Here is a 27,725-nt window from a genome sequence, read left to right as displayed (position 1 = left end):
AAAGTGAGAAACTCTAGTCATAGGCAATGGCAGTGCAGCTGATGAAAAAACATCAAAACAAGCAGTTAAGACAAGTTAAATTTTGGGCCACACCCATGGCATATGGATGTTCCCAGGGCCAGGGATCAAACTCATACCACAGCAGTGACAACGCTGGATCCTTAACCTTCGGAGCCACCAGGGAACTCCAAAAAGTTAAATTCTTTCAACACTTAAATGTGTATTTTATTCTACTTTATACATGTTTTAACACAGCGTTAGGTCCAGGTTTTTTAGCCCTTTCAACGTCTTTATAACCTCGGAGACAAAAGGAATCTGAGCCTTGGAACGGGTGAAGTTCCCGTTGTGGCTCAGCAGTAATGAACCCAACTAGTATCCTTGATGACTCAGGTTCAATCCCTGGCCTCGATTAGTGGGTTAAGGATCCAGCGTTGCCGTGAGCTGTGGTGTAGGTCGCATACGCAGCTTGGATCCCGAGTTGCTGTGGCTCTGGTGTAGGCTGGCAGCTACAGCTCCAATTCAACCCCTAGCTTGGGAACTTCCATATGCCACAAGTGCTGCCTAAAATGCAAAAAAAAAAAAAAGCTTACTTTCAAAAGTCAACTGTATCAGTGGAACAGGATAGAAAGCCCAGAATTAAACCCACGCACCTACAGCCAACTCAATTATGATAAAGGAGGCAAGAATATACAATGGAGAAAAGACAGCCCCTTCAATAAGTGGTGCTGGGAAAACTGGACAGCCACATGGAAAAGAATGAAATTAGAACATACCCTAACACCATACACAAAAATCAACTCAAAATGGATTAAAGACCTAGATATAAGACCAGACACTATCAAACTCTTAGAGGAAAACATAGGCCAAACACTCTCTGACATAAACGACAGCAACATCTTCTCAGATCCACCTCTTAGAGTACTGACAACAAAAACAAAAATAAACAAATGGGGCCTAATGAAACTTAAAAGTTCCTGCACAGCAAAGGAAACCCTAAACAAAACAAAAGGACAATCCACAGAATAGGAGAAAATCTTTGCAAATTAATCAACTGACAAGGGATTCATCTCCAAAATTTATAAACACCTTCCACAGCTCCACACCAAAAAAATGAACAACCCCATCAAAAGATGGGCAGAAGATCTAAACAGACAGTTCTCCAAAGAAGACATACAGATGGCCGAGAAACACATGAAAAGATGTTCAGCGTCACTCATTATTAGAGAAATGCAAATCAAAACCACGATGAGGTATCACCTTACACCAGCCAGAATGGCCAACAGCAAAAAGTCTACAAACAATAAGTGCTGGAGAGGGTGTGGAGAAAAAGGAACCCTATTACACTGTTGGTGGGATTGTAAATTGGTGCAACCACTGTGGAAAACAGTATGGAGATGCCTCAGAAAACTCAAAATAGAACTACCATTTGATCCAGCAATTCCACTTCTGGGCATCTAATCCAGAGAAAACCATTACTCGCAAAGACCCATGTACTCCAGTGTTCATTGCAGCACTATTTTCAATAGCCAAGACATGGAAACAACTTAAATGTCCATCGACTGAGGAGTGGATCAAGAAGATGTGGTACATATACATAATGGAATATTACTCAGCCATTAAAAAGAATGGAATACTGGCATTTTTAGCAACACTGATGGACCTAGAAACTATCATGCTAAGTGAAGTCGGTCAGACAATGAGATACCAACATCAAATGCTTTCACTGACATGTGGAATCTGAAAAAAAGACAAAATGAACTTCTTTGCAGAATAGATACTGACTCACAGACTGTGAAAAACTTATGGTTTCCAAAGGAGACAGTTTGCGGGGTGGGGGAATGCGCTGGGGTTGTGGGTTGGAAATGCTATAAAATTGGGTTGTGATGATCATTGCACAACTATAAATGCAATAAATTCATTGAGTAAAAACAGAAACAAAAACAAAAGTCAACTGTAATGGCTTTCTTGAATTTCGTTTTTGTGACTGAGCCAGAGAAATAATGAAGAGGTCAGCCTGTTCAGTCACTGCTACCAAACACTCAGTGTCATTCAATTTATAGACGTTCTGATAAGGATTATCTGAAAACGATGCCTGGAAAAGTGATGATCTTTAAGTCACAGGACTTCAGGTGCTTTTGACTTTCTCTAGGTTTATTTATATTATCTGGTTTGTCTACAATAATCTAGTGGCCTTTGTGTAATTTTCAAAAATCATGAGTAGAAAGGTATCACCTTAAAAATCTTGATAAAAACTGGAGTTCCCTGGTGGCACAGCAGGTTAAGGACCTAAAGTTGTCACTACTAGTGGTACAGGTTCAATTCCTGGCCTGGGAATTTCCGCATGCTGTGGGTATGGCCAAAAAAATTAAAAATAAACAGCATGCAAGAAGACAGCGTCCAAAGAAAACTAAAATATCGTAGAGGAATGAGTACCTCCTAAAATCAAAATTTTTTTTTTTTGTCTTTTCTAGGGCCACACCCACGGCATATGGAGGTTCCCAGGCCAGGGGTCGAGTCAGAGCTGTAGCTCCCAGCCTATGCCACAGCCAAGGCAACATGAGATCCAAGCCGCATCTGCAACCTACACCGCAGCTTATGGCAACACCGGATCCTTAATCTACTGAGTGAGGCCAGGGATGGAACCTGAATCCTCGTGGATACTAGTTGGGTTCTTAACCCCATGAGCCACAAATGAAACTCTAAGTCTGGCATTCTTCTGTGCAGCTTCTTGGAGCCTTTGCTATGGGACCCTAGACAAGTCTCATGGCTAACTTTGGCCTTGGTTTCCTTACCTTTAATGTTAAGAAAGTTAGACTGGATCACTGAGTCTCAAAAAAAGGGAGAGTAAAACCCACAGGAAGATACTTCATGAGAGGGCACATGAGATTTCTATTATTTTGTATTAGTTATGTTCTCTAAAGGAAAGATTTTTTTTTTAATTTAATTATTATCTTTGCCACACTGAAAATCTGAGCAGAGCCAGGAGAGTGTGTCTCACAGGCCAGACCAGCTTTGCGGTCCATATCACCTCCAACAGAGTCGGAGAGGCAGCCTCTCCCTGCGACACCAGTTTTCTGAAATAGAGGGAAGATGCGCGTGGTGTTGAATGGATCGAGTTAATCGACTCTGACAAGTCTGAACAATCGGATATTGATAAACCATAATGGGAAATAGGAAAAAGAAGGTACGTCTATAATGGAGTCTCTTTGCTATTACCGCAAAAATGAACACTACGTTGTAAATCAACTATACGTCCATAACATTAAAAAAAAAAAAAAAAAACCCGGAGTTCCCGTCGTGGCGCAGTGGTTAACGAATCCGACTAGGAACCATGAGGTTGCGGGTTCGGTCCCTGCCCTTGCTCAGTGGGTTAACGATCCGGCGTTGCCGTGAGCTGTGGTGTAGCTTGCAGACGCGGCTCGGATCCCGCGTTGCTGTGGCTCTGGCGTAGGCCGGTGGCTACAGCTCTGATTCGACCCCTAGCCTGGGAACCTCCATATGCCGTGGGAGCGGCCCAAGAGATAGCAACAACAACAACAAAAAAAGACAAAAGACAAAAAAAAAAAAACCAAAAACTACTTAAATAGGGAAATGAACGAGGAAGGGAGTGGCATACCCAGCTTTCCCAAACCAGTTGCCCATAACAGCAACAACGCAGGGCCATCCCGTGGACTGCAAGAGGCCATTCACAATCCACAGGCAGCAGTACAGCCCCTTGTTGTAGAAATGCAGCCACTCCGTCAGGGTGCCAAACACAAACACCTTGGAGAAGAAGGAAGAAAAGGACACATGTGACATCTGCATGGACTCCCCAGGTGAAGACCCTCCGCGAAGCACCCACTCACAGCGGACTCTTCAGGCGGCCCTGCTCAGGGCAGCTCTTCGTCAGACGACCACCGAACCGCCCCGAGCAGAGAGGCAGAGCCAGTGAGCAGCAGGAAACGCAGCGAGGGCCATGCCTCTCCCCTGCGTCTTCAACCCTAAGAGGTTCGACCTCGTTTCACTTCTATTCCCGCTTCCCCTGGTTCAGGGAGGACCACTCTGGGGACTGCCTGAGTGTCCGGCTGCAAACTCCGTCCAAACAGCCCGGACAGGCCATGAGCGCTGGGAAGGGCCGCTATGATTATCGCCGAGGCTACCAGGTGCAGCAGCCCAACCTGCAAGTGGCTCAAGAATTTGGTGGCCTTTTGCTTTTTTCCTAGGCGTTTCACTTGAGTGGGCGTTTTATTTGCCGTTGGTCTCCTTTGGGAATGTTGGGCATGGGTCTAAAAATGGTATGTATAACAGTGTCTCAGTGCAGCTGCATGACATTCTGGAATAAGCAAAACTGTAAGAACAGCAAAATGGTCAGTGGTTGCCAAAGGCTGGGGGCAGGAGGGGCGGTAGTTACGTAACGATACTCGTTTGTCAAAATTGAGGACTATACATTAAAAAGGTGACTGTGTACATCAATTTTGCAAAAGATATAAGGAAAAAAAGAATGGATACAGGTTTAAAAATAGCATGTATATGTGTGGAGGTGAGCAGCTTGTGAATAAAGTACTTCAATTCTAAAATAGAAAAAAAATCCATTTTTCCCCATACACAAATGACAGATATTGAAAAAGTTGAAAAACAGCAATAGAGTCTAACTAAACTCCATGCTACCCATTCAAGTAACATTTTTTTTTTTTTTTTTTTTTTTTTTTTTTTTTTTGCTTTTTAGGGCTGCACCTGAGGCACATGGAGGGTCCCAGGCTTGGGGTCGAATCAGAGCTACAGCTGTTGGCCTACACCACAGCCACAGCAACACCAGATCCGAGGAGCATCTGTGACCCACACCACAGCTCACGGCAACGCTGGATCCTTAACCCACTGAGCGAGGCAAAGGATCGAATTTGGGTCCTTGTGGATACTAGTCAGGTTCACTTCCGCTGAGCCACAATGGGAACTCCAATCAACAAAAATGTATCACTAGACACTGCTAAGTAAATGAAGATGAAACAAATATAGAGCGTGCCCTCTTCAGCACTTAATGCACCAGGCACTGTTCCAAATGCCCTACACAGAACTCACAGAACCCTCACCACGACGCTGGGGAGAAGGATTCAAAGAGGGAAGCAGAAGCACAGAGAAAGCGTAGCTGGCAACTGCGGGACAGGGACAGGAACCCGGGCAGCACAGGCCTTGGGAAGTCTGTGACCTTAACCACTATGCTACAGGGTCCTAGGGAAGCAAGACTGATGCAGCGATAAACAGGCCAAGCAGCAGACCATGTAAGCGCCTCCAAAGAAATCCAGGCCCAGGAGGGCAGGACAGGGAACCTCGCCTTCAGGGAGAGGGGTCGGCAGAGCAGGCGTAATGAAAGAAGTGTCATTTGGCCAATGACCTGAAGGACATGCTGAGGCAGACCAGGAAGCGCTGAACAGAAGGCTATTCAAGGCAGGAACAAGAGCAGCGAGAGAGAGGGGTGCAAGGTGTGTTAGGGCCACAGAAGGCAGTCTGGCTGGGCAGAGCGGAATGGTGAGGCACAGCAACAGACACGACGGTCCGGGCGGGCTGGGACCGGCTCCTCCAGCGGCCGCTGCCAGGTTAGTTACAGACACCTTGACTTGGGTGGTGACTAAGAATCAAGAAAGGGGTATGATTGAAATTGTAGCTGAAAGACATCCCCAACCAAAAAGGTGCACAACAGATTAAAAAACTGAAGAGTATTTCTACTATTCTACTCTACATACAGAAGGAGGGGGACAGCTTGGATATCTTAGTAAAAGAACAGTAAGAATAATAGCAAGAATAAGTAAAAGTAGTAATAATAACACCTTTCAACTTACCACTAATGCAGAAGAGCACATGCCAAAAGACAGAACCAACCGCAAATTAAGCCGATCCCCAATGATACCGCTGATGAAAAGGCCCTAAAAATAAAGCATTTCATTTTACAGCTCCAGATAACACCACAGCCTGGAAAAAGTAAGATGCGTTACGAAGCAAATGAGGCAAACAAAACAACACAAAACACAAACCAAAAATATCATTCTCAGGCCTAGACTAGCCGTCCACATCCACTTCTCCAGTGTTTCGTGAAGTGATAACGGGCTTCTGCACACACACTAGCATCAACACTTCATGTGCCAACACAGCATAATTCAGTGCAAAATTCTGTTCTACTTGAACCTTAATGGCCTTAAAGAGACCGGGAAAAAAAAGAAAAGAAAAAAAAAAAAACTCCACCCAAGAATAAGTCTAATAAAACAAGCACACAAATATATTTCATCTTCTAGAACAGAATGACTCTTAAACATCAGTTATCCACTTTCCCAAAGGGACTCCCCTTAGCCATGTGCATCCTGAATTAACACATGTTAAAACATGTCCTGCAGGACAGAAGCTTCGGGGCCACACACCCTGCCTATTTCATCTGACCCTTGGGTTCACCACGAGGCAAGGAGAGTAGAGACAACAGTTAGTTGAAGATGGGCACGAATGCTCTGCCTGCTGCCCCCTCCCGCTGTGCGGCAGGAACTAGGATGCCGAGATGCTGGCAGCAAGGCTGACCAAAGAGTGACGGTTTCTCCCATAAAGATGTAAACTGATTAAATGCCTTGACTAAATATCTAAATTTGGATAAAGTGTTTCTAATAAATCAACTATATCATAATATACTATAGTCGTATAACTAGAGCTCTGTTAGAGAAAATTTCAAGGATAAACATCTTAATATTCCCTCTCATCATCACTGTCAAGCTTTCACTATCTCAAAAGAGGCACCTGCCAGCGTAAGCGGAGATTAGGTTCCACAGCTCCAATTCACCTGGTCTTGGGCTAAAAACAATTAAAGGAGTAACAAAAGTCCCTCAATTATGTTTCAGATTAGAGAACTGGTTTATTCTGTGTTGCTCCAAACACCTGCACAATGCCTGGAAGGTACAGAAGGAAATGCAGCTCGATATAAAAAGCTACGATCGGAGTTCCTGTCGTGGCTCAGTGGTTAAGGATCCGACTAGGAACCATGAGTTGCAGGTTCGATCCCTGCCCTTGCTCAGTGGGTTAAGATCCGGCGTTGCCGTGAGCTGTGGTGTAGGTTGCAGACGCGGCTCGGATCCCGCGTTGCTGTGGCTGTGGCATAGGCCAGAGACTACAGCTCCAATTCGACCCCAGCCTGGGAACCTCCATATGCTGTGGGTGTGGCCCTGGAAAAAACAAAAACACACAAAAAAAAAACAAAAAAAAAGCTACTATCGCTGATCTTTCATGGCACTTATTTTTTATCTCCTAAACCTATTTAATCCCATAGACAGGAATTATCATAACTCTGTATCACCATACCTCTGTAGATAAGGAAACTAAATACCAAAAAAAGGTTAAATCCCATTTTCAAACCAAGTTTAAAGGAGCTGGCTGATGGCAGTAGATCTCCTCGGGGTGCTAGGCCCCACGGCGTCTTCTAGTCCTTCCGAAAAGGCTCAGAGAAGCATCACAGGAGCATCCAGCCAAAGCCGAATAATCCTACATTGGGATTTTGTACAGACAATGCTGGGCTGAACAACTAGGCTAAATCATCCAAGATCTGTTCCAAATGTGTCTCTAAGTTTCCTCTTCAAAGTTCTCTAATAATTACCCAAATAAGCACTTAGAGATAACGTTGGGACTTTCATCCAGTATGTCACATCCCCCACACATTTACACCTAAAAGGCGATTTTTTTTTTTATTTTTAGGGCCACACCTGTGGCATATGGAAGTCCCCAGGCTAGGGGTTGAATCAGAACTACAGCTGCCAGCCTACACCACAGCCACAGCCACGCCAGATCCAAGGAGGTCTGTGACCTACACCACAGCTCACGGCAACACCGTGATTCACTGAGTGAGGCCAGGGATCAAACCTGCAACCTCATGGATACTAGTCGGATTCGTTTCTGCTGCACCACAATGGGAACTCCCTAAAAGGCTTTTTTAAAACTGGACACTTTATTTATTTTGCTTATCAGGGTCACACCTGCAGCAAATGGAGGTTCCCAGGCTATGGGTTGAATTAGAGCTACAGCTGCCGGCCTAAGTCACAGCCACAGCCACACCAGATCCAAGACATGTCTGCAACCTACCCTACAGCTCACAGCAATGCCAGATCCCCAACCCACTGAGCAAGGCCAGGGATCGAACTGGCATCCTCATGGATACTAGTCAGATTCATTCCCACTGCGCCACGACAGGAGCTTCCAGAACTGGACATTCTAAAGGTAGGCAGCAAGATGCTGGGGAGAAAAGATCAGACTGCACACCCTGGTGCACAGCTCAGCTGTTGCCAGCACAGGCCCCAGTGCTCTAACTCAGCAGCCACCACAGACATTCATTCCCTAGGACCAGAGAGACTGGCTGCCCGACCCCAGGACACTCCCTCAGAGTTGGCCCGGCCTGGATGGCCTGGCTCGCAGGACGCCATCCTCTCCCCGCTCTGCTGCTCCCTCTCAGCATCCCTGCCCGACCCCCATCTTCCCCACCTCTAACTCCTAGAAGCCCACCCCCTACTCAGTCTTCCCGCCTCTCCTCTGTCCTCACCAACTCTCTGGATGACTTCATCCAGTCTCATAATTTAAAAAATCATCTACAATGCAAAGGGCTCTGAAGCCTGTACCTCCAGCCTGGACCTCTACTGGGAGCTCACTCAGCCACTTCAGGTCTCTGCTCCTGGCCAGGTCCTCCCCAGCCTAATGAAACGAGTCCCCCCAGAGCCACTGAAGCTCCTTTCGCTGAGGGACTCTTTTCCACGGCACTTACCGCCTTGAATACACTTGGCAATTTACTTATTTAGGCATTCCATTAGTGCTTGTCTCTCCTTCAGCGCCCACTCAAGAATATAAGCTTTATCAAGGAAGTGATCTTTCCTGTGTGGCTCACTGATCGAGTCTCACTGGCACATCCTAGGTGCTCAAAGAACATCTGACAAATAAGTGCATGGATGGATGGAGGGATGGATGGGAAGGCACAAAATACAGGAAAGTTTCTCCATGCTGCGTGGGTAGGGGTTTGCCAGTGTGGGATTTGAAGGGACAACAACGGCCACGCAGAAGGACAGTCAACCCCAAAACAGCAGCCAGTGACATTTATCTGTGGAGAATGTCACACAGAAAACGAAGTAAAATCGAGGGATCCCATCCAATGCAGAGAATGTGGATAAAGAACTATGTACAAGAAAAGGACTAAAAGATGAGAGGTGGTTTTTTTTTTTTTTGGCTTTTGTCTTTTTTTTAGGGCTGCACCCGTGGCATACGGAGGTTCCCAGGCTAGGAGTCCAATCGGAGCTACAGCTGCCAGCCTACACCACAACCACACCAGATCTGAGCCACGTCTGTGACCTACACCACAGCCCACGGCAACGCCGGATCCTTAACCCACTGAGCGAGGCCAGGGATCAAACCCGAAAGCTCATGGTTCCTAGTCAGAGTCCTTAACCACTGAGCCACGACAGGAACTCCAAAGATGAGTGGTTTTTGATGCTCCACGAAACATGAAATTCAGCGGAACATCTTCACCTGTATTTGGATTTGCTGTTAATATTGTACAGCTGTCGATTTGTGTACTTCAGGAATACAGCTATCTATCACGATTTCATTTTTACAACCATATTGTATTTAGGTATCTATTAATAGTTTATATAAAGATATTTTTGGTTCCAATAAATAAATAAACTCCAGCGACACTGATCTCTTCTCGGTCAGCAAATTCAAAGCCCTTTACCCACTTTAAAAGGTTTGGAGTCAATATACGTTTTTGCTCAGCGTAAAAGCCTGGAACTTACCACAGCGTACGAGAAGAGGAAGACGGTGTCCAGAGTTCCGAGGAACAGAGTGGCCTCCTCCGCACTGGGAAAAAGACGGTTTCTGCTCCAAATCTACAGCCACGAAAACGAGAACAAGTCAGTGCCCGACGGTCCTGAGCCCCGTCAAGCACCACCTCCGCCCGTTCTCACAGAAGCCGGGTGACAGTGAAAACAGCAAACTGGCACGCTGCCGTCAGGAAACACACATGCAAAAAGGTGCACAAGGCCACAACTACCTGTGTAATACGAAAATGCTATCTGCTTTTTCCCTTTAATTTTTCCACTGATGGTGCAAAAACAGTGGTGGGTAAAACTCCCGTGCCTTAGCATGGACCAAAGCAGTTACACCAAAGTGTACGATTAATCATTGTTTGGTTTGGTTTGGTTTGTTTGTCTTTTTGCTTTTTAGGGCTGCACCTGCAGCATATGGAAGTTGCCAGGCTAGGAGTCAAACTAGAGTTACAACCACCAGCCTACACCACAGCCACAGCAACCAACCGCCAGATCCGAGCCGTCTGCAACCTACACCACAGCTCATGGCAACGCTGGATCCTTAACCCCGTGAGCAAGGCCAGGGATCGAACCCCACCTCATGGATTCTAGTTGGATCGTTACCACTGCACCACAACAGGAATGTCCTCATCATTGTATTCTTTACGGCCACACTCAGTTTAAAAAAAAAAAAATGGCGATTTCACTTAAGAATGTCCTTGGCACATATCAGACACTCCATAAATACTTGTTGAGCAGCAAAAATTATTAATCTTATTAAATCTGGCTCCTGAGTACACTTTCTTTTTTAAAAATACACTGTGATGAAGTAGCAAGTATGCATATGGCACGTAGCAGAGCAAAGGAAGATGGCTGCGCTGAGGAAACGTGTGGGAGCCGCAAGCTGGAATGTCATTTTTACTTGAAAGAGTGACTGACAGACGAGCACTCATTATTCAGATTGGGGCATTTGGCAGATATTTCCTCAGAAAAGAATGAAATGAGCCTGTCACTTCAAGATCCATTCAAAGTACAAGACAGACAAATGGATCTGAGAGTAAGTGTATAAAAAAGTTAATTAATACAGTTTCAGATTCCACACGGCAACGAACCTTTAAGAAATTGCCACTTGTCAAAGTCTGGGGTGGAATCAAAGACAAATATCCACAATTAACTGAAAAGGCTATTAAAAGACTTCTCCCCTTTCCACTCCGGGGCTGTGCAAGCCCAGCTCTCTTCATGCACTTCAAAGGATCATGCTGCCATAGACTGAATTCAGAAGCAGCCATGAAAACCCAGTGTCTTCTGTTAAGCCAGACATAAAGAGACGTGCAAAAATGTAGATGAATGACACTTTTCATTAAGTAATTTTTTTTTTGTCTTGAAAAAAGCCTTTTTCATAAGTTGTTACTTATGTTAATGTGTTACGGGTTATTTGTTTCATTTAAAAATAAAACCAATGTATTTCTTTCAATTTCTTGGTTTTAATTTCTAATAATATTAAGTATGTATAAATATAAACCCATAGGTCTTTGGGGTTTCCAGACCAAAAAGGGGTTGGACTAAATGATTCCTGAGATGGGCTATTATCAAAAAGAAAATTTGGGGGAGTTCCCATCGTGGCTCAGTGGTTAGTGAACCTGACTAGCATCCATGAGGACACGGGTTCGATCCCTGGCCTCGCTCAGTGGGTTAAGGATCTAGTGGTGTAGGTCAGAGACGAGACACGGATCCCACATGGCAGTGGCTCTGGCGTAGGCCAGCGGCTACAGCTCAGATTGGACCCCTAGCCTGGGAACCTCCATATGCCACAGGTATGGGCCTAAAAAACAAAAAAGAAAAAGAAAATTTGGCAATTCCCACTGTGGCCCAGCAGGTTAAGAACCCGAATAGTAGCCATGAGGATATAGGTTCAATCCTTGGCTTCATTCAGTGGGTTAAGGATCTGGCGCTGCTGCAAGCTGTGGCATAGGTCACAGATGCGGCTCGGATCCCGCGTTGCTGTGGCTGTGCTGCAGGCCGGCAGCTGCAGCTTTGATTTGATCCCTAGCCTGGAAACCTCCATATGCAGGAGGTGCAGCCCTAAAAGGTAAAAAAAATAAAAATAAATTTTAAAAAATTTTAAAAAAAGAAAACTTGACTTTAGAATATTACAGAGAAAAAAACGATCAGCAATATTAAAAAACACGTTATCTTTTACAGAAAGTAAAATCCCCAAATTGTACTGTGACTCATTTCTGTGTTGTTGATGGCATCAGTCTTGTCACTTTAACCCTCACATAACTGCTGTCACGAGTCAAGAAAGCAGCTCTCGCGGCCAAGACCAATCAGCACTTCAGTGTGCCAACTCCAATCAGTTATCTCGCCACCTCCCCTCTAACTACACTCTTTGAACCCTGAGGCCATCTAGGCTCAATAGGTCCCGAGATTAAGTCTTGTTGGGCATAAACTAGTGTGAGCCAGAGACGGGTCTCCAAGCAGCTGCTCCAAGTTTCAGGGGCTTTTTCTATCTTTTTTTTTTTTTTTCTTTTGTTGCTTTTTAGAGCCACACGTGCGGCATATGGAAGTTCCCAGGCTAGGGGTCAAATGGAGCTGTAGCCACTGGCCTGTGCCACAACGACAGCAACAGCAGGTACAGAGCTGCATCGGCGACCTATACCACAGCTCGCAGCAACGCCAGATCCTTAACCCACTGAGCGAGGCCAGGGATCAAACCTGCAACCTCATGGTTCCTAGTTGGATTTGCTTCTGCTGCACCACAACGGGAACTCCAAGACCTGACAGATTTTAAACAGCTTTTTTCCACCTCACTGTCAGAATTCAGCTGAAATACATTGACTGCTTAGTTAACAAGCATAAATAAAAACCAAAGACTAAAAAAGCAGGACTAACAAAAAGATCCCCAAAAGATAGGATAAAAGAAAAAAGACTAGTGATAGAAGTTCCTATCAATAACAGCGCTCCAATCAAGATGACTATTGGGCGGTGAGGAGTGGGCCGAGTATAGCGAAACTTCATTCAATGTTAATGCAAGTCAGAAAGACTTGAAGAGGCTCAAGGCCCACGAGCTGGCCTGCGGGGATGGACAGTTCCCAGGTGAATAACTGGCCTCTGCAGCCAGTGTGGACGGAGGCTTTTCTGTGTTGTGGGGGAGGGACTGCATCAAGCTAACCTGGCTTGCCACACGTTGGGGCAGTTCCTGGAAACGCGAAAGGTCGCGGTGTGGGTTTCCTAAGAAAGGATGTTTATCGCAGAGTTACAGCCGGGCCTGGGGTGGGGGTGGGGGAACTTCTGACACGAAAGAGCTTCCGGAAGTGATGCACCCAGGGTGACCTGAAGCTGACTTGTGTTCAGGGGTCTGTTCTCTGCCTGACTCGAGTGGGTATCGGTTAACGTGAGAACTGAGCAGCTGTGGCTGAGGTTGGGCTGGAATGTTGAGGCCCCTTGAATCCTGCAGCCCTTTCCTGGGGAGAAGGGGAGACTCTTACGCTCTTCTGTGCACTCTGGGAGGACTCTACTGTCTGGAGAGAGACAACTTTATAATTTAATAAATGTTTGTTGGAGTTCCTGTCGTGGCACAGTGGTTAATGAATCCGACTAGGAACCATGAGGTTGCGGGTTCGGTCCCTGCCCTTGCTCAGTGGGTTAACGATCCGGCGTTGCTGTGAGCTGTGGTGTAGGTTGCAGACGCGGCTTGGATCCCGCGTTGCTGTGGCTCTGGTGTAGGCCGGTGGCTACAGCTCCGATTCAACCCCTAGCCTGGGAACCGGAACCTCCATATGCCGCGGGAGGGGCCCAAGAAATAGCAACAACAACAACAACAACAAAAGACCAAAAAAAAAAAAAAAAAAAGCAAAAAAAGAAAGTTTCCAAAGGAAGCAAGAGTTAAGACAGTTTCAGACCTAGAAGTCCAGAAGGAGTGAAAGGTCCATACTGCCCTAGCCACTCCACTCCCAATGCCGGCTTTAGGAAAGAAAAACCTAGACTTTAAAGTCTAAAGATAGGGAATGGAAAGCTGACACTGCTCTCCGTGAGGACAGCTATGGAAACGCCATGACCTTCAAGTCAGAACTTGACTTTATACAACCAATCGTTCCAAGCTATTGAACCTGTAGTTCAGAAAAAACAGAATGGCAAAACCTACTTTAGCAGCACCTAGCATAAGTAAATAAATAAATATTTTATCAGTAAAGTTAATGCAAATTCAGTATTAGCCAATAAGGTGACATGGTTACTGGCAGCAAAGTTAACATATGGACCTAAGACGCTACCTTTAAAAAGAACTACTTGGGGGAGTTCCTGCTGCGGCCCAGCTGGTTAAGTAAAAGTTGTCTCTGGGCAGCACAGGTTTGATCCCCATCTCAGCGCAGTGGGTTAAGGATCTGGAATTGCCACAGCTGGGGCAGACGTCACAGCTGCAGCTCAGATTCGACCCCTGGCCCAGGAATGTCCACATTCTGTGCAAGCAGCCAAAAGACAAAAAGGAAGACCTACTTGCAAGGACGGTCCCTGGGAACCTGGATCTTGGGAGGGCTCCCGTCATTCCCTGCTAAGAGTGCCTCCCTGTCTGTCCAATGTGGCTTTGTGCTGAGCACCTGCTTTTCTTACGGGAAAGTGGAATTTTCGTTATGTGCTAGGCAGAGGGCGCCCATATGACCAGCCCCGATAAAAACCCTGGCACCAAGTCTCTAAGGGGCTTCCCCAGTGGGCCACATCTCACCAGCACTGGCACAACTTGGTGCTGGAAGGATGAAGCACAGCTACATGACTCTACTGGAGTCATGGACTTGTGGGGTCCACGTGGTTTCCTCTAGACCTCACTCCACAAGCTTTTCCTTCTGTTGATTTTGATCTGTACCATTTCACCACAATAAACCACAGGTTTGAGTCATGTGCTGAGTCCTATGAGTCCTCCTAGTGAATCATCAAATCTGCGGGTGGTCCTGGGGCTCCCCAACCCAGTTACCATAAAAAACAAAGGCAAGGAGTTCCCTTGTGGCACAGTGGGTTAAGGACCCTGCATTGTCACTGCAGTGGTGTGGGCTCCATTCCTGGCCCGGGAACTTCCTCATGCTGCAGGTACAGCGCAAAAACAAAAACAAAAAAAAAAAGGGCAATATAACCAGAAACCCAGAAATGTATTCCCTAGATCAAATCCTATTGTTCTGTATATGGGTCAGCCTGTCCCTGAAAAACCACACTTAGTGCTCAATGTCATTATCACAGTCAAAAGAGCCAAGGATGTTCTGCCTAAACAGGAGAAATAGGTTTTCCTCAGCAATTCAACAGGCTATCCTGCAGCAGGAACTGATTAGCGTACATGACTCAGAATAAAACCCAAGATCAAAATTAAACAGCACAACACTCCTACCTCAGTATAAGAAAGAACTTGCCACGAGTTCCTGTTGTGGCTCAGGAGAAACAAACCCAACTAGTATCCATGAGGACTCAGGTTCGATCCCTGGCCTCACTCAGTGGGTTAAGGATCCGGCGTTGCCGTCAGCTATGATGTAGGCCACAGACATGGCTCGGATTGCGCATTGCTGTGGCTGTGGCTGTGGCGCAGGCCAGCAGCTGCAGCTCCGATTCAACCCCTAGCCAGGGAACTTCTGTATGTCTCGGGTGCAGCCCTAAAAAGACCAAAAAAAAAAGCTAAGTATATTAATATGTACCTATAATTCCACCTAAGTAGAACTCAAATAACATAGCAAGGGTTGAGAGGTGTGGATCTGTGTACTGAGATGGGCATAGCATTTGTGAAACTCAATGAAAAAGCAGCCTAGCCAGAATTGTGTGATTTCAAAACAGTGAGAAATAAGTGGGCTGAAATGGTATAACAGCCCTGAATCAGGACAAGCTAAGAAATCAGGCAGATTAGTTTGGATTTTATGCCAGAAAAAAACAGTAAGCCATCCTAAGGATAAAATGACACAAAACAGAACTTAAGAAGAATTTATGGGTAGCCCTGGCAACCCAAGCCACAGCAGCAACCCAAGGCCCAGCAGTGACAACATCAGATCCTTAACCCACTCGGCACCTGGGGAACTCCCCCACGGTTCCCTCTAAAATCCAGCCCAGCACTTTGTTCTGCTTACCTCTACAGGCAGGTCAACTGACTTGTTAAAAGCACTTGGGGTCCACTGCTTAGAGATACTGACTTTGACGTTGCTAAATGTTTTTCTTGACGCGTGGAGCAACGAGTAACTGTAAGACAGGAAAAACACTGCTGAAGGAATAGCAAAAAAAACACATTCAATAAAATCAGATATATTCCCATTTGTTCTACCCAATATCAGAATTCTTCTCTTTTAAAAAAGCAAGCAGGAGTTCCCGTTGTGGCTCGGTGGTTAACAAATCTGACTAGGAACCATAAGGTTGTGTGCTGGATCCAGCGTTGTCGTGAGCTGTGGTGTAGGTCGCAGACGCAGCTCTGATCCTGCGTCGCTGCAGCTGTGGTGTAGGCCAGCGGCTACAGCTCTGATTTGACCCCTAGTAGCCTGGGAACCGGAACTTTCGTATGCCACAGGCGCAGCCCTAAACAAACAAAACAAAAAAAAATTAAAAATAAACAAGTAAGAAAAAGCACTGCTTTACAAAGAACTATCCATTCAAACACAACACCGTAAATCAACTATATCCAATAAAAAAATACATTAAAAAAAACTATCCATTCAGTCTCTGTTAAGCAAAAGAAACAATTAACTTGGAATTCCTGCCATGGCAAAGTGGGTTAAGAATCTAACTACAGCAGCTCGGGTTTGATCCCTGGCCCAGAACAGAGGGTTAAAGGATCCAGCGTTGCCCTGAGGCTCGGATTCAATCCCTGGCCCGGGAACTTCCATATATGGTGGTAGCCATAAAGAGAAAAATAAATTAAAAACTTAAGAAAGACAAAACTAGGAGTTCCTGTAGTGGCTCTGTGGTAACGAACCCAACTAGTATCCATGAAGATGCAGGTTCGATCCCTGGGCTCGCTCAGTGGGTTAAGGATCCGGCATTGCCATGAGCTGTGGTGTAGGTCACAAACATGGCTCAGACCTGGCGTTGCTGTGGCTGTGGTGTAGCCAGCAGCTGAAGCTCCAGTTCAAGCCCTAGCCTGGGAACCTCCATGTGCTGCAGGTGTGGTCATAAAACACACACACAAACACACAAACTTGTCTTTTTCAACATGAATCCCTAAGTTAACTCGTAACAGGTCCCTGGATCTAGAAGATGGAGATGTCACTGATCCCAACCCCTTTAAATCATGGCTGCAATTCTGCAAAGGATTTTAAGACTTTTTTTTTTTTGTCTTTTCGTCACTGAAGTTCCTCCCAGATGTCTCCCATCACCATTACTGCTCAAGGAGGCACAGGGTATTCCCTGAACACGCACATCCTTTGCCCTAAGCTCCTGGTTTTAACCATTAAAGGACTTTATATTAGACCAAGGTTTATTCAATCATGGCAGTACCGACATTTGGGGCCCCTCAAATTCTCTATTGCAGGGGGTTGCCCTGTGTATTGTAAGATGTTGAGCAGCATCCCCGGTCTCTCCCCACTAAATGCAAGTAGCACCCCCTCCCCCAGCATGACAACCAAAAATGTCTCCAGGGCAAAACACCCTCGAAGAACTACTGTATGAGAGCTATCGAAAGGTGGAGCAGGGAGTTCCCACGGGTGGCGCAGCAGAAATGAACCTGACTAGTATCCATGGAGATCTGGGTCCGACCCCTGGCCTCACCCAGTGGGTTAAGGATCCAGAACTGCCATGAGCTGTGGTGTAGGTTGCAGATGTGGCTTGGAACCCAGGTTGCTGTGGCTGTGGCTTAGGCCGGCAACTGCACCTCTGGTGGGACCCCCAGCCCGGGAACTTCCATATGTGGCGGGTTCAGCCCTAAAAAAAAAACACTCCAATAAAATTTTAAAAAACAGAAAAAATTAAAAAACAAAACAAAAGTAGAGAAGAGGAGTTCTCTTGCGGAACAGGAGGTTAAGGATCTGGCTTGGGGCACTGGTGTGATGCTCCATCCCTAGACAGGGACCTTCCACATGCTATGGGCATAGCAAGGAAAAACAAAACAGAACAGAACAGAAGGACGAGCTAGTCTATTTCATGATAAGCCCACGTCAATCACTGCATTAAGCACATGCCATGCAACAAACAGCTCCTTCAAAAGGACAAGAAGAAGAGAGGGGGTTTGGCGGTCCGCTTACCTGAAGAAGGTGAGCAGGAACACGACCACATGATGGTGGCTGAAGCGGGACAGCAGGGTACCTCTCTGAAGAATATTTGGCCAGGCCATGTTCTTCCTGACCTTCCTTCTCACCTTGACCTTAGAGTTTGGATACTGAATGGGTTACGTCATTTCTTCTTTCTGTAAAGACGAAACACATTACTAAAATTACCCGTAATAGGCAAAGGAGCCAAAAATTGAATTAATTGGACCTATAACCAGGCAGCATAAAATCAAGTCTTGGGAAAAAAAAAAAAAAAAAAACACATGGTTTAGCTGACACCAGAAAACGAGACTGATAACGATGTTTTATAGTCATTAGCAAGTCCTTTAAAAAGAAATCCTCAACAAAAAGACAGCAGGCTAATAGGAAAGTACTCTCACACTAACTGATAAGGAAACCACTAAATCTGACCGGAAGATAAGCAAAGGACAGACAAATCAGAAGAAATGATACAGCTATTGAACTTATCAAGGAAAGCTCCCCCAGGGCACAGTGGGTTAAAAATCTGGCGTTGCCACAACTGTGACACGGGTCACAATTGCAGAACTGGTTCAACCCTTGGCCCAGGGACTTTCACATGCAGGTGTGGCCAAAAAAACAAACTTATCAAATAAAAGTTACAATCTGGTATTCCCGTCGTGGCTAAGTGGCTCAGTGGTTAACGAACCCAACTAGTATCCATGAGGACGCAGGTTCGATTCCCAGACTCAATCAGTGGGTTAAGGATCTGGCAGTGCCATGAGCTGTGGTGTACCTCTCAGACACGACTCGGATCTGGCTGTGGCTGTCTAGGCCAGCAGCTGCAGCTCCAGTTCCACCCCTAGCCACTCCATATGCCATAGGTGCAGCCCTAAAAAGACAAGACTCAGAGACAAAAAAAAAGTTTCAATCTTACTAGAACATAAAAAATGCTAATTAAGGCAATAAAAAAGTTTGCATAGTTAAAGAAGAATATGCTTGGCAGAGTCTCCTTGCCTGCCCACTTGCATCGCTCACAAACATCTTAATAAATCTATTTCTTGGCTATCATTTGGTCTCTTGCTGAATTCCTTCTACGCTGAGAACCGGAACCTCCAGACACCGGAATTAAAACCCTCAACAAATGGAAGAGCTACTTGATGAAGCATCTTCATTCCAGGAAGGAGGACCATCAGAACCAGTCCTGGGGCCACTAAACACCAGCTCTGAAAGACAATGCAGGAGTTCCTGTCAGTGGTTAAAGAACCCGACTAGCATCCACGAGGGCACAGGTTCGATCCCCAGCCTCACTCAGTAGGTTGAGGATCCAGCATTGCCCTGAGCTGTGGTGTAGGTCTCAGATGTGGCTCAGATGCAGGGTCGCTGTGGCTGTGGCATAAGCTGGCAGCTATAGCTAGCTAGACTATAGCTAGACTGGGAACCTCCATATGCCATAGATGTGGCCCTAAAAAGACATAAAGACCCCTCCCCCCAAAAAAAGAAAGAAAGACAATGGAAGCTTGCCTCTACCTTGATCCCTATCTGCAGCCCTATTTTCCACTCCCCAAACTATAAAACCACCTCCTAAACCTTCCAAAGGGGGCACAGTCTTCAGGATATTAGCCTGCTGTGGCCCCCTCTGCCAAAGCTATCTTCTGCTCCTTCACCCCTCACCCCAAAAAAAGACTATGCTCAATGCAGCTCAAGGTCTAATGATTCCTGAACTCTCATCCACTGCTGATGGAAGTGAAAATAACACAATTTCATAGGAAGACAATCTGGCTATATGTTCATCAAGAGCCTTTGACACAAAAATGCAAGGAGTTCCCGTCATGGCTCAGTGGTTAACGAATCCGACTAGGAACCATGACGTTGCGGGTTTGATCCCTGGCCTCGCTCAGTGGGTTAAGAATCCAGCGTTGCTATGAGCCGTGGTGTAGGTTGCAGATGCGGCTCGGATCTTGCGTTGCTGTGGCCCTGATGTAGGCCGGTGGTTACAGCTCCGATTCGACCCCTAGCCTGGGAACCTCCATATGCTGTGGGTGCGGCCCTAGAAAAGACAAAAAAAAAAAAAAAAAAAAAAATTCTATTTCCAGGGATTTGTTTCTCAAGAAATACAAGATGCATTCAGTTCTACACACACAGGTAGTTTTCATAAAGAGTTGGGAGAGCTTTCTTGTCTTAAAGCAACAACCTTTGTGTCGGTCATAAGGGAAGAGAGAAAGAAGGCTGGGCCACTCCCCTTAGATCCTATCTAAGCTCGGATCCCGAGTTGCTCTCTTTCCACCACCGCCTCTCCTCTGCCCTCTCTGAAAGCCGCATCCATCCACGCTCTGACAGCCAAGATTAAGCCTAAAAAACCTAAACTTAATGTCAGCAGCTCTAAGTCTGTAGAAACAATATACAATAAAAGGGGAGGAGTTCCCATCGTGGTGCAGTGGTTAACGAATCTGACTAGGAACCATGAGGTTGCGGGTTCGGTCCCCGCCCTTGCGCAGTGGGTTGACGATCCGGCGTTGCCGTGAGCTGTGGTGTAGGTCGCAGACGTGGCTCGGATCCCGAGTTGCTGTGGCTGTGTGTAGGCTGGCGGCTGCAGCTCCGATTGGACCCCTAGCCTGGGAACCTCCATGTGCCGCGGGAGTGGCCCAAGAAATGGCAAAAAGACAAAAAAAAAAAAAAAAAAATTCCCAAAAACTGAATAATGAGAATTTCCACAATGCTACAGGCCCCTAAGTGCCATCCAATAGATGAAAAAAAAAAGGGGGGGGATGACTAAATGATGGTGTATCCATGTGGCTGAGTATCTTAGCATTTAACATAATGAATCAAGGCTTTTTAATAAAATGAGAAAATATCAAGTGGAAAAAAGTAGGATATGACTTATAATCAACCAAACTCTAGGTTTACATAATATTTACAAATAAATAAGGAACATATAGTTCCCTCTGAGTAGTGGGATTACGGGTAATTTTGGTTTTCTATATACTTTTCTAAAAATTCTACAATAACCGTGAATAGTGCTTTTATAATCAGGAAGGAAAATATCCACAGCACTGGAAAAGTCCTATAGTTTATCTGCATATTAGGAAAAGAAATAAATTTACAAAATACCTTGAATGATAAACAACAACAATCAAGGTAGGAGACAAACTCAAGAGCTTCCAGCACTGTAATTAGTGCGTCACAGGGCTTTGCCCAAGGCTGCATTCCCCGAACCTGCTACTTACACTCCTTTTCTCTACTACAGGGTGTTTTTGGGGTTTTTTTTTTTTTTTTTCCGCTTTTTTTTTTTTTTGCTTTTTAGGGCCACACCCATGGCATAGTTAAATTCCCAGGCTTGGGCTCGAATCGGCGCTACAGGTGCCCCGCCTACTCCACCGACACAGCCACGCAAGAGCCGAGCCACGTCTGCAACCTACACCACAGCTCCCAGCAACTGATCCTTAACCCACTTAGCAAGGCCAGGGATCGAAACTGTGTCCTCGTGGATACTAGTCAGATTCATTTCCACTGCACCACAACAGGAACTCCCTCTCTACTATACTACAGTACTATACTACAGTTTGGTAGGGGGACCCAAATCTTAAATGCTGAGAGATCCAGCTGAAAGACCATTGTTGAAACATTTGGATAAATGGTACAAAGTTGAGGTGGTTAAAATTATATAAACATTATGGCTGATTCACCTACTGGCTGTGAGCCCATGGACAGGTCATTCTCTCTGAGTCACAGACCATCATCCGTAAAATGGCCTGTCTCTTCTGAGAGTTATGAAACTAAAATCAACAATGTGCGTAAGGTATTAAGAGAATTATTTTAGCCACTGATTTGCCCAGGATTAATCCCACATCAGGAAAACTGCAGCTCATTTCGTAGAATTGGTCTCCCTGAAAAATGTTAATGACATTATGAGCCAAGTAAGACTATAAACTGCCACTCACAAAATGTAAATAAACATTTCATCTCTCATTTCAGGAAGTTACAAACCCGAGAGCTATTAGCGTTACTGCTAAATTTACCTCCGTCCCCAAAATTAAACATGACACCCAAGTGAAATGACTCAAAAGTTTTAGCCATTCTTTATAAATCATAGTAGCTCTTTGAACTGAATACAAAACTCACAACACTGTACTGAATACTTCAGAAAAGAGTGTGGGTCGTGAAATTCTATAATTTAATCAGGTAAAATAATAATTCCAAAACGGTATGTATGCTCCAACAGGTTGGGACTATGCTGCTTCAGCAATAATAGCGTTCTGGGCTGAACGGCATTTTGACGACTACCAAGCTGTTTGAGATCATCTGGATTTGGTTTCTAAATAAACCACCTTTTCCTTAGCTGCAGTGACAGGGAAGAAAATGCTTAATAAGTACAGGGGGAAAATAGTTTTAAACCATCACCAGCTATTGGCAGACTGCCCTTTAAAACGAATATATATTTATAATTCCTAGGTAATTATAATCATCAGTAATAATAATAACCTTGCACTTTAGATCCCCTACATCAAAAAAGTGATCTCTAATCATCTATGAGCTCCGCGGCCCCAGTGAAGCGCAGAGTTTCTGCCAAGTCTGGTCCACCAAACACATCCGACTTTCAGAAAATCATTCTTTCCAGACCTGAATATAGACTGAACGAATATCTCACATTTTTGAAGTGTATGTAAAGGCCGTTGTAATTAATAAAACTAAAATTCATTTTAAGCGTTTCTGAATTAATAGAAGCTTGTCATTTAGTTTTTTGTTTTTTTTTGGTTTTTTTGTCTTTTTGCCTTTTCTAGGGCCACTCCCTTGGCGTATGGAGGTTCACAGGCTAGGGGTCTAATCAGAGGTGTAGCCACAGGCCTACATCACAGCCACAGCAATGCGGGACCTGAGCCCAGTCTGCAACCTACACCACATCTCACTGCAACGCCGGATCCTTAACCCACTGAGCAAGGACAGGGATCAAACCCGCAACCTCATGGCTCCTAGTCGGATTCGTTAACCACTGAGCCACGATGGGAACTCCATTTAGTATTTTCTTAATCCATGGATGCTGAGTATCCAACTACCATGTGAGAACAAGACTCATCTTTAAAAAAAAAAAAAAACTTGTGAAAAATAAGACACCGTCATGGTTCAGCGGTAACAAACTGACTAGTATCCATGAGGACTCAGGTTCAATCCGTGGTTTTGCTCAATTGGTTAAGGATCCAGCATTGCCAAGAGCTGCGGCGCAGGTCACAGACAAGGCTCGGATCCCGCACTGCTATGGCTGGGGTGTAAGCCAGCAGCTGTAGCTGTAATTCAACCCTAGCCTGGGAACTTCCAGGTGCTGTGGGTGCTGCCCTAAAATACATATATATATATATATATATATATATATATATCCTTGCCATCGAAATGGATGCAGAACCACTGAGCCACGTTCTACTTTTCAAGAAACATTCATGATCACTAACTCATCTGATGTGTCTTGAAGCTTCGTGGGGTCCTACAGGATCACCCACACAAGGTACTTCCCAGAATAAAACACTCCATGTTGTGTGATCAATGCTGAATACAAGACGGCTTCCCATGGAACATATCCAAGCAGAGGGCACTCTCCCCCTTATAGACACTGCCTTGGAATATAAAACATCCCCCAAATTTCACTTTCCCTATATATTTGAGTCCATTCCAACTCAAATATAGTATAAGATTTAAAGCTGCCTTGTAGGGAGTTCCTGTTGTGGTGCAGGGGAAACAAACCCGACTAGCAGCCATGAGGATGCGGGTTCGATCCCTGGCCTGGCTCAGTGGATCAGGGATCTGGCATTGCCATGAGCTGTGGTATAGGTCACAGATGTGGCTTGGATTCCATGTGGCTGTAGCTCCAATTCCATCCCTAGCCTGGGAACCTCCATATGCCGCGGGTAAGGCCCTAGAAAGACAAAAAACAAACAAACAAAGACCACTCCAAGGTCAAAACCCAGCCCCTGTCATCACCAGTAAGTGCATCACACCTCCCAAACTGGATTTCCAACATCCAACTTTCTTTCCTTCCAGAGAACTGCTTTCTGCATACTCCCCACTCCGACAGTCACGTTACCTCTGCAAGCTCTGAATTCGGAGCCACCTCGCCTTTTTTTCCTCATCACCCGATACCCTTCTCCAGACCAAATCTCCTTCTTGACCAGCATAGAATCTGAGCTCTCTTTCCTATGGGTCTTTTCTTCTTGGTTGCCTCTGGCCTCCTTCCCTGGGCCCAAGTGGTTGCATTTTGCCAGAGAAAAATCACACAAGCAGGCTGATTTCGCTTGATAGATTCAAAACCACAAACCTCAGAGGGCATGTAACACTGCCCAGCAGGCCTTCACTTCCCTAATGACTGCTTTCTTAACCTCTCAGATAATCATTTCAAAGTTCCCTTCCAGCCTCTCTCTCTTCCATCTAGCACCACAGCCTTCTGCCAACCCAGAGCTCCAGCTCCGGCTCAGGCCCTCCAGGGTTCCCTGGGGCTCGGCCAACCGGCCACATGACACCCCTCCTCATTCCTAAAACACAATTCTTGGCTTCCTCCCTCCAAACCTATCCATCCCCAGGACTGCCCTCAGAAGTTAGTACCACCAAGGCGACTAGCACTGAGCCCTCAGTTTCTCAGTTTCCACATGCAACCCGTTACTAAACCCACTGAGCGAGGTCAGGGATTGAACCCGCATCCTCATGGATACTAGTCGGGTTTGTAACCCACTGAGCCATGATGGAAAGTCCGGGTTTCACTGTTTCATATCTAGCCATCCTTCCCATCGCTCTTCACACATCAGCCAGAAATATATCTTAAAACATAAACCAGGAAGTTCCTGTCATGGCTCAGCAATAACAAACCCGACTAGTATCCATGAGAACTCGGGTTTGATCCCTGGTCTCGCTCAGTGGGTTAAGGACCTGGTGTTGCTATGAGCTGTGGTGTAGGTCACAGACTTGGCTTGGATCCCGCATTGCTGTGGCTGTGGCACACAGGGTGACAGCTGCAGCTATGATTCGACTCCTAGCCTGGGAACTTCCATATGCTACGAATGCAGCCCTAAAAGACAAAAAAAGAAAAAAGAAAACATTAACTAGGAGTTCCCTGGTGGCCTGGCAGTTATGGACTCAGTGTTGTCAGTGTTGTGGCTTGGGTTACTGCTGTGGCTCAGGTTTGATCCCTGGTCCCACATACCATGGGCACAGCCAAAAAAAACCAAAAAGAAGTATAAATCCAGGATGGGAAAAAAGCACCTTATTAGTAATGGTTCCCACACACACTGAAAATGAGAAGGGCATTATATGGGCAATCACCTTACTCCCTACACTTCCATCTTAATGTCTGCAAAGTAAAAAGATTAGGTGTACTCAGTATAAAGAGGTAGGGGGGATGGAGTTCCCACTGTGGCTCAGCAGATTAAGGATCTGACTAGTATCCATAAAGATGCAGGTTCAATTCCTGGCCTCACTCACTGGCTTAGGGATCCAACGTTGCTGTGAGCCTCAATGTAGGTCACAGAAGCAGCTCAGACCCTGCTTTGCTGTGGCTGTGGTACAGGGCGGCAACTGCAGCTCCAATTCAACTCTTAGCCTGGGAACTTCCATATGCTGCACCTGCGGCCCTAAAAAGCAAAAAAAAAAATGTGGGGGGAGTATTAAATGGATAATTGAGCCCACCTATTGCGAAAGCTGCAGATGTTGTAATTTCGCATCCCACCACTTAACCTACACAAGTGTCTTTTATATCCCATATTATCCCCTTCCCTTGTACCACTTAAATGTTTTTATTCTTTTTTTTTTGTCTTTTTGGAGCCGCACCCAAGGCACATGGAGGTTCTCAGGCTAGGGGTCTAATCAGAGATACAGCTGCCAGCCTACACCACAGCCACAGCCACAGCCACAGCCACGTGGGGTCTGAGCTGCGTCTGCAACCTACACCACAGCTCACGGCAACAACGCATCCTTAACCCCCTGGGCAAGGCCAGGGATCAAACCCGAAACCTCATGGTTCCTAGTCAGATTCGTTAACCACTGTGTCATGACAGAAACTCCCAAATGTTTTAATTCAAAACTCAAGTCTTGGAGTTCTCATCGTGGCCCCATGGAAAGGAATCCCAACAGGATGCGGGTTTGATCCCTGGCCTCACTCAGTGGGTAAAGGATCCAGCGTTGTTGCAAGCTGTGGTGTATATCACAGATGTGGCTGGGATCTGGCGTTGCTGTGGCTGTAGGCTGGCTGCTGTAGCTGATTGGCCCCCTAGCCTGGGAATCTCCATATGTTGCGAGTGTGGCCCTAAAATGCAAAAAAAAACCCAAAAAACAAAAAAACCCTCACATCTTCCTGTAATTTTTCCCTTAAATTGTTTCATTACCACAGATGTAAAACACCTAGCACTTTCCTGTAAAGTTCTCTCATCTCATTCCAAGGTTCCCCAAACCACATTCTTCCTATTCTGAACATACTCCAAAGACAATAGTTTCCAAATAAAAATATTTCCTTCTCTTAGACAAAGGACTTATATTCAAGTTAATGGTCACTGCTGTGACATTTCCTTATCACTGATGCAACAAGACAAATCTGAACCTGAAACAAAGACGAATACATGGATCCTGACAGCTAGTGAACAAGACACTGCACTAACCTTGAGCTTACAAAAGTATCGTTTTGGGGTCATTTTCTAATTTAGAGACTGGATATCAAAGTTTAATAAAGACTGGCATTTGAAGCCATGTGTGGCCCAAACAAAAACTTTTATAAGTTCCAGCTGGAATCCAAGACCTTCTATGTAACTTCTTCGAGCCTTGATTTCCTCACTTAATGATTAAATGAAGTAATTTATAGAATGTTCTATAGAGAGAACCTGGAATGCAGCAAATATTCAATAAACAGGAAAGGAAGAATTCAAGCATCAAGACACTGAAGAAAAGAAGGTGGCCATTAAGAATCAGATTTTGCTCACCCCAGGAACTCCCTACAACCATTTCAGTAAGTTACCAGGAGATCACCTAATTTCTGGAAACACCGAAAACCCTGTGGACATACTCCCATAATGCCATCAAAAGTGAGAATAAACAGAACACATTCTGCAAATAAGAATACCGACGAAAAAGCAATCTCATCAAATTCTTGAGTGAGACCTGGGTAGTTACCAAAAAGCAAAATCCAGTTATTCCACTAAGACTCTTCTTCCTCTTTGGCCTCCGTACATCCTTTCCAAAAGCCTCTTCGTCCTACCTGTGAGGTATCCTTTCACCTGGCCTAGACCACAAGCCTTTTTCTTGCACAAGCGCCCCCGCCGCCGCCGCGCTGGCTGGGGACCAGGCCGCCGCCTCTCCCCGGAGGCCCTCCCGATCCTCCCGCTCTGCTCCCGCTGCGCTCCTCGCCCGCCCCGCCGGGTTCCGCGGCACAGAGGGGCTGGGGCGCCGAGGAGCCAGGCAGGCCCATCCAGCCCGCGGCGCCACACCCACCGTCCTCCACCATCTGCATCTCCGTCGGTCCTGCCGACCTGGAAGCCCCTAGGACCTGCCCTCGCCTGCGGCGCCCCCACCCCGTCCCAAGCCGGGGCTCCAACCCCTGCTCGGCTCGGGCCCCGCGTGCCGCTTCTCGCGCACCCGAGACCCGCATTCGTCGCAGCGCTTCAGCCGACTGCTCCGCTCGCGCCGTCGCGCCCGCAACTCCGCCACTCCTGCCGCCACCTCACCCGCGCCGCCTAGACCTGGGTTTCCGGGCGCTCACGTGAGCCGCCGTCCCCGCGGCATGCTGGGAGTTGTA

At 46.0% G+C, this 27,725-nt stretch overlaps 1 protein-coding gene across 4 annotated transcripts in view; it reads right to left on the bottom strand.

Moving 5' to 3' along the window:
• SLC37A3 (solute carrier family 37 member 3) overlaps positions 1 to 27,725 on the bottom strand; it is a 59,018-nt gene that overhangs the window by 23,958 nt on the left and 7,335 nt on the right. For 2 of the 4 annotated variants that reach the window (XM_021078496.1, NM_001244154.1), the window contains 5 exon segments: positions 17,984 to 18,144; positions 15,884 to 15,992; positions 9,777 to 9,869; positions 5,814 to 5,897; positions 3,617 to 3,762 (listed from right to left, as the gene is read on the bottom strand). In XM_021078496.1, the coding sequence (XP_020934155.1) occupies positions 3,617 to 3,762; positions 5,814 to 5,897; positions 9,777 to 9,869; positions 15,884 to 15,992; positions 17,984 to 18,072 (521 nt within the window). In that variant the 5' untranslated portion in view covers positions 18,073 to 18,144. 4 annotated transcript variants of the gene reach the window in all.

Source organism: Sus scrofa, chromosome 18 (assembly GCF_000003025.6).
Source record: "Sus scrofa isolate TJ Tabasco breed Duroc chromosome 18, Sscrofa11.1, whole genome shotgun sequence".
NCBI classification, from domain to species: domain Eukaryota; kingdom Metazoa; phylum Chordata; class Mammalia; order Artiodactyla; family Suidae; genus Sus; species Sus scrofa.
The sequence above is the reverse complement of the archived record's forward strand: the minus strand, read 5'-3'. Positions and strand labels throughout refer to the sequence as shown.